The sequence below is a fragment of the Chamaea fasciata genome, unplaced genomic scaffold (assembly GCF_029207755.1).
Source record: "Chamaea fasciata isolate MVZ Bird 193981 ecotype frontalis unplaced genomic scaffold, bChaFas1.0.hap1 SCAF_1325, whole genome shotgun sequence".
Lineage (NCBI taxonomy): Eukaryota > Metazoa > Chordata > Aves > Passeriformes > Sylviidae > Chamaea > Chamaea fasciata.
Window position 1 is genome coordinate 618 of NW_027095410.1, and position 14,366 is coordinate 14,983.

The window sequence follows — 14,366 nt, forward strand, 5'->3', positions numbered from 1 at the left end:
AAAAAATTTGCGAAAAAATCCGGAAAAAATCACAAAAAATCCGCAAAAAGTCGCCAAAAAATCACCAAAAAACCCGAAAAAATCAGGAAAAAACCGTCAAAAAAAAAAATCTGAAAAAAATCCGAAAAAAAAAATCACAAAAAATCCACCAAAAAAAATCGCAAAAAATCGAGGAAAAAATCCTAAAAAAAACCCTGAAAAAATCCGAAAAAATCCCGAAAAAAATCCGAAAAAACCGGGAAAAAACCTCAAAAAAAATTGCGAAAAAACCGCGAAAAAATCCGAAAAAATCCGAAAAAAATCCTGAAAAAATCCGAAAAAAATCCTGAAAAAATCCGAAAAAAATCCTGAAAAAATCCGAAAAAATCCCCAAAAAAATTCCCGAATTTCCCGCCGACATTCCGGAATGTTCCGGGGCGTTTTCCCGCCCCCCTCACCTGTTGACGAGCGAGGGCAGCGGGAAGAGCAGCGCCGCCTCGCGCAGCCGCAGCAGCGGCAGCAGCCCCAGGTAATGCAGCAGCAGCGTCAGCGCCCCCCGCTCCACCGAGAAACAAAACGGCATCTCCGGGTGCTGGGGGGGGGGAGGGGAGGGGTCAGCCGCGTGGGGGAGGGGCGAGGGGCGGGGCGGGCCGTGCCCCTCCCCCACCCGAAAAAAAAATCCGGGAGTTTGGGGGTTAAAATCGGGATTTTTAGCGATTTTTTGGGGTTTTTTTTAAGGAGATTTGAGGGGGGAGGGGCGGGAAAAGTGGGGGAGGGGTCGCACCAATCCAGCCCCGCCTCCACCCGAAAAAAATCCGGGAGTTTGGGGGTTAAAATCGGGATTTTTAGCGATTTTTTGGGTTTTTTTTAAGGAGATTTGGGGGGGGGAGGGGCGGGAAAAGTGGGGGAGGGGTCGCACCAATCCAGCCCCTCCCCCACGCCAAAAAAAAATCCGAGAGTTTTGGGGTTAAAATTGGGATTTTTAGCGATTTTTTGGGGTTTTTTTAAGGAGATTTGAGGGGGGGAGGGGTGGGAAAAGTGGGGGAGGGGTCGCACCAATCCAGCCCCTCCCCCACCCCTAAAAAAATCCGGGAGTTTGGGGGTTAAAATCGGGATTTTTAGCGATTTTTTGGGGTTTTTTTTAAGGAGATTTGAGGGGGGAGGGGCGGGAAAAGTGGGGGAGGGGTCGCACCAATCCAGCCCCGCCCCCACCCCGAAAAAAATCCGGGAGTTTGGGGGTTAAAATCGGGATTTTTAGCGATTTTTTGGGGGTTTTTTTAAGGAGTTTGGGGGGGGAGGGGCGGGAAAAGTGGGGGAGGGGTCGCACCAATCCAGCCCCTCCCCCACCCCTAAAAAAATCCGGGAGTTTTGGGGTTAAAATTGGGATTTTTAGCGATTTTTCCCCCCCCCCATCGATTCCCACAAATTCCCAGTTTTTTCCACCCAAAATTCCCAAAAATTACGCCCCTCCCCCTCCAAAAATCCCCTTTTGCTCCCAGAATTCCCCAAAATTCCCGGTTTTTTCCCCTCCAAAAATATCCCCCCCAAATTCACCCAAATTCCCAATTTTTTTTTTCCCCGCCAAATATTCCACCAAAATTCCCGGTTTTTCCACCCAAAATTCCCATCTTCCCCCCCCACCCCCGAATTCCCAAGAATTCCCCAAAATTCTCCGGAATCCCCGTCTTTTTCCTCCTAAAATTCCTGAAAATTTCCCCAAATTCTGCTTTTTTCACCCCAAATTCCCGAATTTCCTTTTTTTTTTTTTTTCCCCAGCCAAATTTCCGGGATTTTTTCCCCCCCCAAAAAAATTCCCCAGAATTCCCAGTTTTCCGCCCAAAAATCCACAAAATTCCCATTTTTCCCCCCCCAAAATTCTCCGGAATTCCCGTTTTTTCTCCCCAAAACGTCTCCAAATTCCCCCAAAATTCTCCTTTCTCCACCCAAAATTTCCCAAAATCCCCCTTCGAAAGGATCTGCTGGACGGCCCCTCCCCCACCCTCAGAAAAAACTCCCCCCCCCAAAAATTTTTGGGGTTAAAAAACAAAAAAAAAAAAAATTTTTTTCAAAAAAATCTTCTCCGAATCACTTTAAAAATCGCTCAAAAATCCGTTTTTGACCCGATTTTCGCCGGGTTTTTTTTGTTTTTTTTTCGGGGAGGGGGAGGGGCAGGGGGGTGGGGGGAGGGGCAGGGGGTGGGGGGAGGGGCTCACGGCTCTCCGGCATTTCCTCAGGATCCTCTCCCGGAAGGAAGCCCAGAGAGTGATGGGGGCGCGGTCGAAGCTCCGGACCAGGGCGGCCACCTGGGGGTGGGGGAGGGGCGGTCAGGGTGGGGGAGGGGGAGGGGAACCTCTTCCCCATCCCCCCCTTCACCCCCTAAAAAAAAAAACAAAAAAAAACGGGGCGGAAACGACCCCAAACGGTGCCAAAATGACCCAAAAATCACTCCAAAAATGGCCTTAAAACGACACCAAAAAAAAAGATTAAAAAAAGGCTCCAAAACGCCCTTAAAATGGTCCCAAAAATGGTCCCAAAAGGGCCAAAAGCTGACTGAAAAAAGGCGTTAAAATGGCCCCAAAATGACCCGAAAATGAGCCAAAAAGGACCCAAAAATGACCCAAAAAATGGTCTCCAAATGACCTGAAAATGGCCAAAAAATGACCCAAAAATGGCCCCAAATTAGTCAAAAAATGGCCCCAAAAATGGTCCCAAAATGGCCCAAAAAATGGCCCCAAAATGGTCAAAAACTGGCTAAAAAATGGCCCCAAAACGGCCCCAAAATGGACCGAAAATGACCCAAAAATGACCCAAAAAATGGTCTCCAAATGACCTGAAAGTGACCGAAAAATGACCCAAAAATGGCTAAAAAATGGCCCAAAAATGACCCAAAAACGACCTCAAAAATGGTCCCAAAATGACGCCAAAATGGCCCAAAAATGACTCAAAATTGATCAAAAATGGCCCAAAAAATGACCCTAAAATGGTCCCAAAAAAGATCCAAAAAATGATCCCAAAAACGCCTCAAAATGGCCAAAAAAGGCCCCAAAAAGTGGCCCCCAAATGGTCAAAAACTGGCCAAAAAATGGCCTCAAAACGGCCCCAAAATGACCCAAAAATAGTCCAAAAAACGGCCCCAAAATGACGCAAAAATGGCCCCAAAAATGGCCCAAAAAATGGCCCAACAATGGTCCCAAATTGGGCAAAAATGACCCAAAAATGGCCCAAAAATGACTCAAAAACGAATCCCAAAATGGTCCCAAAACGAAACCCAAAATGGTCCCAAAATGGCCCAAAAAATGGTCCCAAAATGGCCCAAAAATGGCCCCAAAATGGTCCAAAAATGGTCAAAAAATGGTCCCAAAATGGGCAAAAAATGGTCCCAAAAATAGCCCCAAAAAGGTCAAAAACTGGCCAAAAAATGGCCCCAAAACGGCCCCAAAAATGGTCCCAAAAATGGTCCCAAAAATGACCCGAAAATGACCCAAAAACGGTCCCAAAATGGCCCAAAAATGGTCCAAAAATGGCTCAAAAGAGGTCCAAAAATGGCCCGAAAATGGTCCCAAAATGGCCCCAAAATGGCCCCAAAATGACCCGAAAATGGTCCCAAAAATGGCCCAAAAATGACCCAAAAATGACCCAAAAATGGCCCAAAAATGGTCCAAAAAATGGCCCCAAAAATGGTCCCAAAAATGGCCCCAAAAATGACCCGAAAATGACCCAAAAATGGTCCCGAAAATGACCCAAAAATGGCCCTAAAAATGGTCCCAAAATGGTCCCAAAAATGGTCCCAAAATGTCCCAAAAATGACTCAAAAATGACCCAAAAACGAACCCCAAAATGGTCCCAAAACGAAACCCAAAATGATCCCAAAATGGCCCCAAAATAACCCAAAAATGGCCCAAAAATGGTCAAAAAATGGTCCCAAAATGGGCAAAAAATGGTCCCAAAAATAGCCCCAAAAAGGTCAAAAACTGGCCAAAAAATGGCTCCAAAACGGCCCCAAAAATGGTCCCAAAAATGGTCCCAAAAATGACCCGAAAATGGCCCAAAAAAGGTCCAAAAATGGCCCAAAAATGGTCCCAAAATGGCCCCAAAATGACCCAAAAATGGTCCCAAAAATGGTCCAAAAATGACCCGAAAATGACCCAAAAATGGTCCAAAAATGGTCCCAAAATGGCACAAAAATGGCCCCAAAAACGGTCCAAAAATTCCCCAAATTGGCCAAAAAACGGCCCCAAAATGACCCCAAAAAATTCCCGGAAAAACTTTGTCCCAAAACGCCCCAAAAATGCCCCAAAAACGGCCCCAAAAAGGGGAAAAAAAAAGGCACCAAAAGGGCCAAAAACTGCCCCGAAAGGCCCCGCCCCCCGGAAAGGCCCCGCCCCCTTCCGGTGACCTGGTTGATGAGGTCATCGTCGTCGTCCTTGACCTCGATGCTGATTGGCTGCCGCGGGAAGCGCTGGAAGACCTCGACCAATCGGGGGATGCGGCGATCGCAGCCGGAGGAGAAACAGCCTGGGAAGGGGGCGTGGCCGGGGGGGCGTGTCCAAACGGAGAGGGCGTGGTTAAGGGGAGGGGCGTGGTCATAGGGAAGGGGTGTGGCTAGATGGAGGGGAGGGGGTGTGGTCAAAGGAAGAGGTATGGCCAAATAAAAGGGGCGTGGCCAAAGGGGATGGGCGTGCCCAGGAAAGAGGGTGCTGCCAATGGAAAGAGGCGTGTCTAAGGGGGGGCGTGTCCATGCAGAAGGGGGCGTGACCAGGGGTTTCTGGCCCATCCCCCTCCCCCAAAAATCCCGGGAATTTTGGGGTTAAAAAATCCGGAATTTTTCATTTTTGGAGGGGGAAGGGGCGGGGTTAAAACTGGGATTTTTCAGGGTCGGGGTGGGCGGAGCCAAAAAAAATTCCCCAGAATTCCCCAAATTCCCGTTTTTTTTTTTTCTCCCCCCGGAAATTCCCGAATTTTTGGGGGTTTTGTTCTCACCTGGCGAGAACGTCACCTCCAGGGGGCTCAGGTAAGGGGGCAGGTCCTAAAAAAGGAAAGGGGCGGGGCTTGAAAGGGCCACGCCCATTCACCAGCATGGGGCGGGGGGCTTGGAGAGGCCACGCCCACTCCCACGGCCCCGCCCACCCCCCAATTCCCGAACTTTGTCCCCTGAAAACTTCCGGATTGTTCAGAGCCGCCGATGGAGCCTTTAATTAGCGCTAATTAATTGCCATTAATGACCATTAATTAATTAGCTAACGAACCTCGAAATCCAGCCGGGCGACATCAAGATGGCGGCTGCTAACGTGTATTACTTCTTAATAATTAGCCTAATAAATAGCTAATAACTAATAAAAATCGTAACTCATTAGCAATTATTTTAAATGCTATTAATAGCCATTTATTAATAATAATATTTACAGCTCAATAATAATTACTTGCAGCATTATTTCCTGTTTATTCACTAATAATAATAATTAAAAGCCATTAACGGCTATTTTTAATGATATTAATTACTCCTAATTAATAATAGCCATCGATAACTCTCCACTTTTTTCCTGTTTATAACAAGTCGCTCATTTTATTTTTTGCCATCCTTTCCCATTAATTAATTAACTAATCGACGAATTCGTGACCCAGCTGGGTGTCGTCAAGATGGCGGCCGCCAACTAATATCCCTAATTAATAATTATTCTAACTCACCATAATTATTTTAAATGATTACTCTCCGATGATAATTAAATATTGCTTCTTATTATTAATCAATATATTTACCAATAATTCCTTTCCCCTTTCCCATCCACAACAATTAATCAGTTATTTGCCGTTAGTTAATTAACTAATTAACTCAGTACTCAATTAATCGGCCTCAATCGGGGGGACGTCACGAGGCCGATCACATTACTAAACATTATCGCCTAATATTAACCCTTATTAATAATGTCTGCATTAATCAGGCCGCAACTGGCGTTAATTGGCACTAATTAACTAATGAGCCTTGGAATCCAGCTGAGTGAAGGTGTCGGCAGCTGTTTATTATTATTTAATATTATTTAATATTTTATTTAATTGCCGCGCCTTCTCATTTATTACTCATTAATAATATTAGCCATTATTATTATTAATTACTTATTAATCATCACTCGCTACCTTATTATCAATTATTTCTTATCATTCTGACGAGATTATGATTAATTGGAGTTAATTAAGGCAACATTGTTGTTAATTACCATTCATTACCATTAACTAATTAATTGGCAGCGGCTAACTCATATAACTCAATAATAATTAGCACAATAAATAATTATTAACCATTAACACTAATTATTACTCAATGAGAATTCTTCTTAATTCAATTATTAAAAATCAATAATAATTTATTAAGAATTTCTCCCCATATCAAGCGACTTGATTATTTATTTACATCCCCTGAATCACTGCTAATTAATTAATGGGTTAATTAACTAATTAGCGCACCTCGTCAGCAACCTGGGCGACATCAAGGCGGCAGCTGCCAACTCCTCTCGCTTAATAATCATTAGCAAATTAAATCATTATTAACTATTAATGCTAATTATTACTCGATAAGAGTTCTTTTTAATAGCGTTATTAGCAATCAATAATTATTTATTAAAATTTTTTTCTATTTCCAGCGATTTAATAATTTATTTCCCACCATTTACCGCTAATTAATTAACTAATTAATTCACTAATTAGTGAACCATGCCATCGACCTGGTGGCAGCCGCCAACTCATGTTACTTAATAATCATTAGCATGATAAATTATAATATATTATTAATACTTAGTAAGTATTAATCATTAATTATTACTTATTAATTATTAATAAGAGTTGTTTTTAAGAGCGTTATTAGCCATCAACAATAATTCCATTTATTAAAATTTTTTTTCCTATTTGAAGCGACTTAATAATTTTTTTCCCCGTGATTTATCCCTAATTAATTAACGAATTAATTAACTAATTAACGGACCTTGTAATCCAGCTGGGTGACGTCAAGATGGCGGCCGCTCTGTCGCGACAGGTCCCGGTCGTGACAGACGACGACGACGCCGTCGCGGGTGCGGCGCACGTCCAGCTCCAGCCAATCAGAGCCCTCCGAGACCGCGCTGGGGGCGGGGCCGGGGGGGAAGGGGAGGAGCTTAGTTGGGTGTCCAAAAGGGGGCGGGGCTTAAAGGGGGGGCGTGGTCATTTCTTGCAGATCATCCAGGGGGTTAATTGGCGAGGTTAATTAGAGGATTGATTAAGGGGGGGAGGGGTTAACAAATTAATTAGTCGATCAGGGGGGAAATGAGGGGACGCTCGGGGTTAATTAGCGTTGATTAGGGTTAATTAGGGGAAATTGTGGGCTCGTTAGTGGTAATTAACGGAACGTTTGGGTTAATTCGGAGAGATTTCGGGTTAATTAGTGGTAATTAACGGAATGATTGGGTTAATTCGGAGAGATTTTGGATTAATTAGTGATAATTAATGGAATATTTGGGTTAATTCGGAGAGATTTGGGGTTAATTAGTGGTAATTAACGGAATGATTGGGTTAATTCGGAGAGATTTTGGATTAATTAGTGGTAATTAATAGCACATTTGGGTTAATTGCGAGATATTTCAGGTTAATGAGGCTACTTAAGCTTAATTAGTGATAATTAGCCGAACATCTCGGTTAATTAGGAGAGATTTTGGATTAATTAGTGGCAATTAACAGCACATTTGGGTTAATTTGGAGAGATTTTGGGTTAATTAGTGTTAATTACCGGAACGTTTGGGTTAATTAGGAGAGATTTCGGGTTAATTAGTGGTAATTAACGGAACGTTTGGGTTAATTCAGAGATTTTGGGTTAATTAGTGGTAATTAATGGAACGTTTGGGTTAATTAGGAGAGATTTCGGGTTAATTAGTGGTAATTACCGCGCGGTCAGGGTTAATTAGGGTTGCTTAGTGCAATTAATTAGAAGTTAGAGTTAATTGGGGCATGACTAATTGGGGAGGAAGTCGAAGGGGGCGTGGCTAAAGGGGAGGGGTTTATATAAATGGGTGTGGCCGTTTAAGGGGGAGGACCTAGGAGGGGCGGGGCCTCTTAAATATGGGCGTGGCCTCAAATAGAGGTTGGCCCTTTAAGATGGTGGGCGGTGCTCTGTGGGCGTGGCCTTGAGTTGGGGGCGTTGCCGGCATATAAAGGGGGCGGGGTTTCGGAGAGAGGGGGCGTGGTCGCGTTAAAATGGGCGTGGCCATACCGGGGAGGGGGCTGAAAGGGGCGGGACCAAAAAGAGGGGCGGGGCCAAGGGGGAGGGGGCGTGGCCTCACTGCTCAAAGGCCTCCAAGGTGTTCTCGATTCGCTCGCCCGCGCCTGGAAAGGTCAATTCGGGTTAATTAGCGCTCATTAGCGTTAATTAGGCAGCATCGCATTCCAATCGGGCTCGCTCGGGTTAATTAAAAGCCTCGTTAGGCTTAATTGCGGTTAATGAGCGCTCCTTCGGGTTAATTAACGCCGCAGCTGCAGTTAACCAGGACTGAATTCTCATTAATTAGGGGATTAATTAGGGCTAATTAAGGGATTAATGAGGCGCCTCGGGGGGGTTTCCCTTGCTCCTCCCACCCCAACATTCCCAAATTTTAACCCCGAAGTTCCCGGGGGGTTTTTTAAAGGGTGGGGGAGGGGCTTGATTGGACTGACCCCGCCCCCAGCCTCCGAGCCCCTCCCCCACCCTTAATTACGTTCAAAACCTCATTAAAAAACCAATTAAAATCGCTTAAAAATTAAGATTTTAACCCCCAAAGCGCCGGATCGTTTTTTGTTTTTAAAAGTGGGGGAGGGGCTTGATTGGCTTGACCCCGCCCCCAGCCTGCCAGCCCCTCCCCCACCCCCAATCACCCTAAAAACCCTTTAAAAATTAATTAAAAATTCCTAAAAATTAAAATTTTAACCCCCAAACCGCCGGATTTTTTTTGTTTTTTTCAGGGTGGGGGAGGGGCCACGCCTCCCCAAGCCCCTCCCCCACATTCCCACCCCTCCCCCACCTCAAATCACCTTAAAAAATCCATTAAAAATCAATTTAAAATCTTTAAAAATTTCAATTTTAACCCCCAAACCGCCGGATTTTTTTGGTTTTTCAGGGTGGGGGAGGGGTCACGCCTCCCCAAGCCCCTCCCCCCACATTCCCGCCCCTCCCCCACCCCAAATCCCCCTAAAACCCCTTAAAAAATCAATAAAAATTCCTAAAAATTTCAATTTTAACCCCCAATCCGCCGGATTTTTTTTTGTTTTTCAGGGTGGGGGAGGGGTCACGCCTCCCCAGCCCCTCCCCCCACATTCCCACCCCTCCCCCACCCCAAACCACCTTAAAAAATCCATTAAAAATCAATTAAAAATCGCTAAAAAATTGAAATTTAACCCCCAAACCGCCGGATTTTTTTTGTTTTTTCAGGGTGGGGGAGGGGTCACGCCTCCCCAGCCCCTCCCCCCACATTCCCGCCCCTCCCCCACCCCCAATCACCTTACAAACCCTTTAAAAAAATCAATAAAAATTCCTAAAAATTTCAATTTTAACCCCCAAACCGCCGGATTTTTTTTGTTTTTTCAGGGTGGGGGAGGGGTCACGCCTCCCCAGCCCCTCCCCCCCGCCCCCCCCTCCCCGCCCCTCCCCCTCTCACCGCCCCGGTGCGCCACCGCTCGGGCCTGGCCGGCCAGCCGGGGCCCCTCGGGCTCCCCCCGGGCCCGCGTGGCCACCAGAACCCCCCCGAGGGCCACCAAGCCCGCCCCCAGCGCCAGCGCCGCCATGGCCAGCCGAGCGAACTGGGTTATACTGGTCCGAACTGGTTTGGGGCGTGGCCGCGCACCTGGGCGGAGGGAAGGGGGCGGGGGCGGGTTACCTGAGTGCGGCGGGACCCAGAATGCATTGCGGGGAGGGGAGAGGACGCTTCCGCCTCGGTGCCCAGAATGCAACGGGAGAGGGGGGAGGGTAGGGGAAGAGCCGGGGGGTTTGAACTGGGAGAACTGGGGGATCGAACTGGGAGAACTGGGAGATCAAACTGGGAGAAGTTGGAGATCGAACTGGGAGAACTGGGAGATCAAACTGGGAGAAGTGGGAGATCAAACTGGGAGATCAAACTGGGAGAACTGGGGGATCGAACTGGGAGAACTGGGGGATCGAACTGGGAGAACTGGGAGATGGAACTGGGAGATCAAACTGGGAGAACTGGGAGATCAAACTGGGAGAACTGGGAGATCAAACTGGGAGAACTGGGGGATCGAACTGGGAGAAGTGGGAGATCGAACTGGGAGATCAAACTGGGAGAACTGGGGGATCGAACTGGGAGAACTGGGAGATCAAACTGGGAGAACTGGGAGATGGAACTGGGAGAACTGGGGGATCGAACTGGGAGCCCGAACTGGGAGAACTGGGGGATTGAACTGGGAGATCAAACTGGGAGAACTGGGAGCCCAAACTGGGAGAACTGGGAGATCGAACTGGGAGAACTGGGAGATCAAACTGGGAGAACTGGGGGATCGAACTGGGAGAACTGGGAGATCAAACTGGGAGAACTGGGAGCCCAAACTGGGAAACTGGGAGATCAAACTGGGAGAACTGGGAGATCAAACTGGGAGAACTGGGAGATCGAACTGGGAGAACTGGGAGATCGAACTGGGAGAACTGGGAGCCCAAACTGGGAGAACTGGGAGATCAAACTGGGAGATGAAACTGGGAGAACTGGGAGATCAAACTGGGAGAACTGGGAGATCGAACTGGGAGAACTGGGAGATCAAACTGGGAGAACTGGGAGCTCAAACTGGGAGAACTGGGAGCCCGAACTGGGAGAACTGGGAGATCAAACTGGGAGAAGTGGGAGATCAAACTGGGAGAACTGGGAGATCAAACTGGGAGAACTGGGAGCCCAAACTGGGAGAACTGGGAGCCCAAACTGGTAGAACTAGAAGCCCCTCCCCTCATTGCCCCACCCCTTCCAAATTATGCAAATTTATGCAAAAGAGCCCCGCCCCAGGATTCCACAGCCTTTAGACCAAAAACGTTTATTACCATTACGCAAATCTATGCAAATGAGGGGACAAGCCTTCCCCCACCTGCCCTCCGCAAAGGGGGCGTGGCCTCGGCCAGCACCACCATCATGCAAATTTATGCAAATGAGATTCAACCCAACCCTCTTCTCTTGCCATTCAGGGCCCTAAAGTGGGCGTGGCCTCAACTCCTCCGCCCCAGGCGTGGTCCGCTGATGCAAATCCATTCCAATGAGGCGTGGAAGCGGGCGGAGCCGACATGCAAATTAACGCTAATGAGCGCGCTCCTCCTCCCACTGCTCGGGCGTCAGCGTGCGCTGCTCCAGGGCGTGGATGCGGCCCAGCTCCTCCTTCAGCGCCTCGTTAACGAGCCTGCCGATTCATTAATCAGCCGCTAATTAACTCCGCTCAAGCCCCGCCCTCTTCGCCTTGAAGCCCCACCTACTGCATGCCCCACCCTATGCCTCCAAACCCCCCCTCAAGCCACGCCCCCTTACCCCGGGAAAGGTGTTTAGGCCCCGCCCACTCCATAGGAAAACGCAACCTAAGCCACGCCCCTTTATGCTAAACGGAATGTGAAGGCTCCGCCCATTTATGCCTCATTTAGCCACGCCCCATGCAAATAGCGTGTTTAAGCCACGCCCATTTAACGCACTGGCCGTGCTTAAGCCACGCCCCCTTTTCCATTCCCCCATCAGGTCCCCCGTTAAGCCCCGCCCACTCATCCAAACTCACGTAAGCCCCACCCCATTCTCCATAAAAGGTGTGTTAAGCCCCGCCCATTTCCATGTGCCACCTCATTGAAACCCCGCCCACTTTGATATTAAATTCACACTTAGGCCCCGCCCACCTCCCGATTAAACGCTCACAAGCCACGCCCATTTCTGTCATTTACACCCCGCCCTCTTGCCAGCAAAGCCCCGTTTAAGCCCCGCCCACTTTCTGATCTCACCCCACGGAAGCACCGCCCATTTGATCCTTTAAGCCCCGCCCATTTCAGAAACAAACGCCACTTAAGCCCCACCCCTTTCCTTATTGATCTCACCCCAGCCCCGCCCATTTCCTCATTAACCATCCCAATTAAGCCCCGCCCATTTCCACATTCATACCCCTCTCAAGCCCCGCCCCTTCCCTATTAAAAACGCGTTAAGCTCCACCCATTCTTTCATTAAAGCCCCGCCCACTTCCCCTATTTAACTTCCTTTCAAGCTCCGCCTCCTTCCCATACAATGCACCGCTAAGCCCCGCCCACCTCAGAATCAAAAGGACACCTAAGCCCCGCCCCTTTGCTCTTAGCACCCCGTGGCCCCGCCCACCCGTTGGCCCCGCCCCCCTTTCTGGCCCCGCCCCCCACCGGTGCCGCTGGAGGGTTTTGAGGCCGCGGAAAATTCCGGAAACGACGAAAACGCGGAAACTGCCCCGGCAGAGCTGGGCGGAGTCCTGCACCTCCTGCAATCAGCATTAATTAGTTAATTAATCAATCAACTCCTAATTGGCAATTGATCACTTATACACTGGCCACAGCTCGTAATTAATCGGTTAGAAGGCGATTAGCGGCGGCTTTCTGGTAATTAATAATTGCGATGCGGTAATTAACGCGCGTTAAATGCTAATTAGCAGCCATTAGCCGCTAATTAATACCCCCATTCACTAATTATCCCCATTAAATACTTCTCGGCAGCCGTTGATCACTAATTAACGCCCCTTTAAGACTAATTAATACTCATTACCTACTTACCATCATCCTCAACCATTCATTATCCATTAACAACACCCCTCGAAAACTAATTAGCACCTAATTAACACTAATAAGTCAGTTATTAATCGCTAATTAGGCAGCATGAAGCACTGATTAAGTAATTACTTGGAATGAATAATTAACTCTGCCTCATTAACGCCTAATAAACCCCTTTGAACCAAGCCGCTAATTAACCCTTTCACCTGCTAATTAACCCCTCCCAGCACTAATTAATACCCCATTACCGCCCTAATCAACCCTTCCGTGGCCTCATTACCGTTCCCCCAGCCGCTAATTAACCCCCATCCCGGCTAATTAACGCCCTCCCCCGCCTAATGAAGCCCCGCTGGACGCTAATTAGCGGTTAATTAATCGATTAATCACCACGTGCTCGGCCTGGAGCTTCTCCTGCAGCCGCTGCCGCAGCTCCTCGGCCGTCGGAGGCTCCATTTCCGCTTCCGGGTGCGTCACTTCCGCCTCGCGCGGGGCGTTGTGGGTGCCGAGGCAGGATCGCCGGCTTGGCGCTCCCGCAATGCATTGTGGGTACCGAGGCAAGCCGGCCGCCATGTTAGCGGGGCGGGAGCCGCATTCCTTCCCGCAATGCATGCCGGGTACCGCGGCTTAAATTTCACCGTTATACCGAGGCGGAAGCTGCGGCTGTTTCACCGGAAGTCCCCTCACCCCCGCGCTGTGCATTGTGGGCACCGCGGCACAAATTGCTTTCCTTACCGAGGCGGAAATCGTTGCCGATTTACCGGAAGTCTTCTCCGCGCTGTGCATTGTGGGCACCGAGGCACAAATTCCACAACTTGCCTAGGCGGAAGTCGTGGCGGTTTCCCCGGGAATCTTTTCACCCCGCGCGGTGCATTGTGGGTTCCGAGGCACAAATTCCACCGCATACCGAGGCGAAAATCATGGCGGCTTTACCGGAAGTTCTGTCCGCGCGGTGCATTGTTGACACCCAGGCACAAATTCCCCTGCTTACCGAGGCGGAAGTGGTTGGCGTCTCACCGGAAGTCTCCTGCTCCGCGCGGTGTATAGTGGGCACCGCGGCACAAGTTCCGCCACTTACCGAGGCGGAAACGTCGCCGTCCCACCGGAAGTCTCCTCCTCGCTGTGCATCGTGGGCACCGAGGCAGAGATTCTCCTTTACCGAGGCGGAAGTCGTTGCCGTCTCACCGAAAGTCCCCTCCTTCCGCGCTGTGCATAGTGGGCACCGAGGCACAGATTCTCCTTCTTTACCGAGGCGGAAGTCTTTGCCGTCGCACAGGTGGTCTCCTCCTCGCTGTGCATTGTGGGCACCGAGGCAGAGATTCCCCTCCTTTACCAAGGCGGAAGTCTTTGCCGTCCCACCGGAAGCGCCGTCCTCCTCGCTGTGCATCGTGGGCACCGAGGCAGAGATTCTCCTTTACCGAGGCGGAAGTCGTTGCCGTCTCACCGAAAGTCCCCTCCTTCCGCGCTGTGCATAGTGGGCACCGAGGCACAGATTCTCCTTCTTTACCGAGGCGGAAGTCTTTGCCGTCGCACAGGTGGTCTCCTCCTCGCTGTGCATTGTGGGCACCGAGGCAGAGATTCCCCTCCTTTACCAAGGCGGAAGTCTTTGCCGTCCCACCGGAAGCGCCGTCCTCCTCGCTGTGCA

The 14,366-nt window shown here is 49.0% G+C and overlaps 2 protein-coding genes across 2 annotated transcripts; both read right to left on the reverse strand.

The window, feature by feature from the left end:
- Positions 1-437: 437 nt before the first annotated feature.
- Positions 438-9,836, reverse strand: LOC136284742 (lysophospholipase D GDPD3-like; the record flags this gene model as incomplete). The annotated part of the gene is made up of 7 exons (XM_066175110.1): positions 9,627-9,836; positions 8,280-8,322; positions 6,953-7,088; positions 4,960-5,005; positions 4,376-4,494; positions 2,193-2,282; positions 438-571 (listed from the first exon to the last, which is right to left on the reverse strand). Coding segments are annotated over exons 1-7 (695 nt in total), but the record flags the coding sequence as incomplete, so codon positions are not given.
- A 1,142-nt stretch (positions 9,837-10,978) lies between these two features.
- Positions 10,979-13,417, reverse strand: LOC136284741 (bolA-like protein 2). The gene is made up of 3 exons (XM_066175109.1): positions 13,112-13,417; positions 12,344-12,438; positions 10,979-11,361 (listed from the first exon to the last, which is right to left on the reverse strand). The coding sequence occupies exons 1-3, from the start codon at positions 13,331-13,333 to the stop codon at positions 11,262-11,264; spliced, it is 417 nt and encodes a 138-aa protein (XP_066031206.1). The 5' UTR covers positions 13,334-13,417; the 3' UTR covers positions 10,979-11,261.
- Positions 13,418-14,366: the final 949 nt, after the last annotated feature.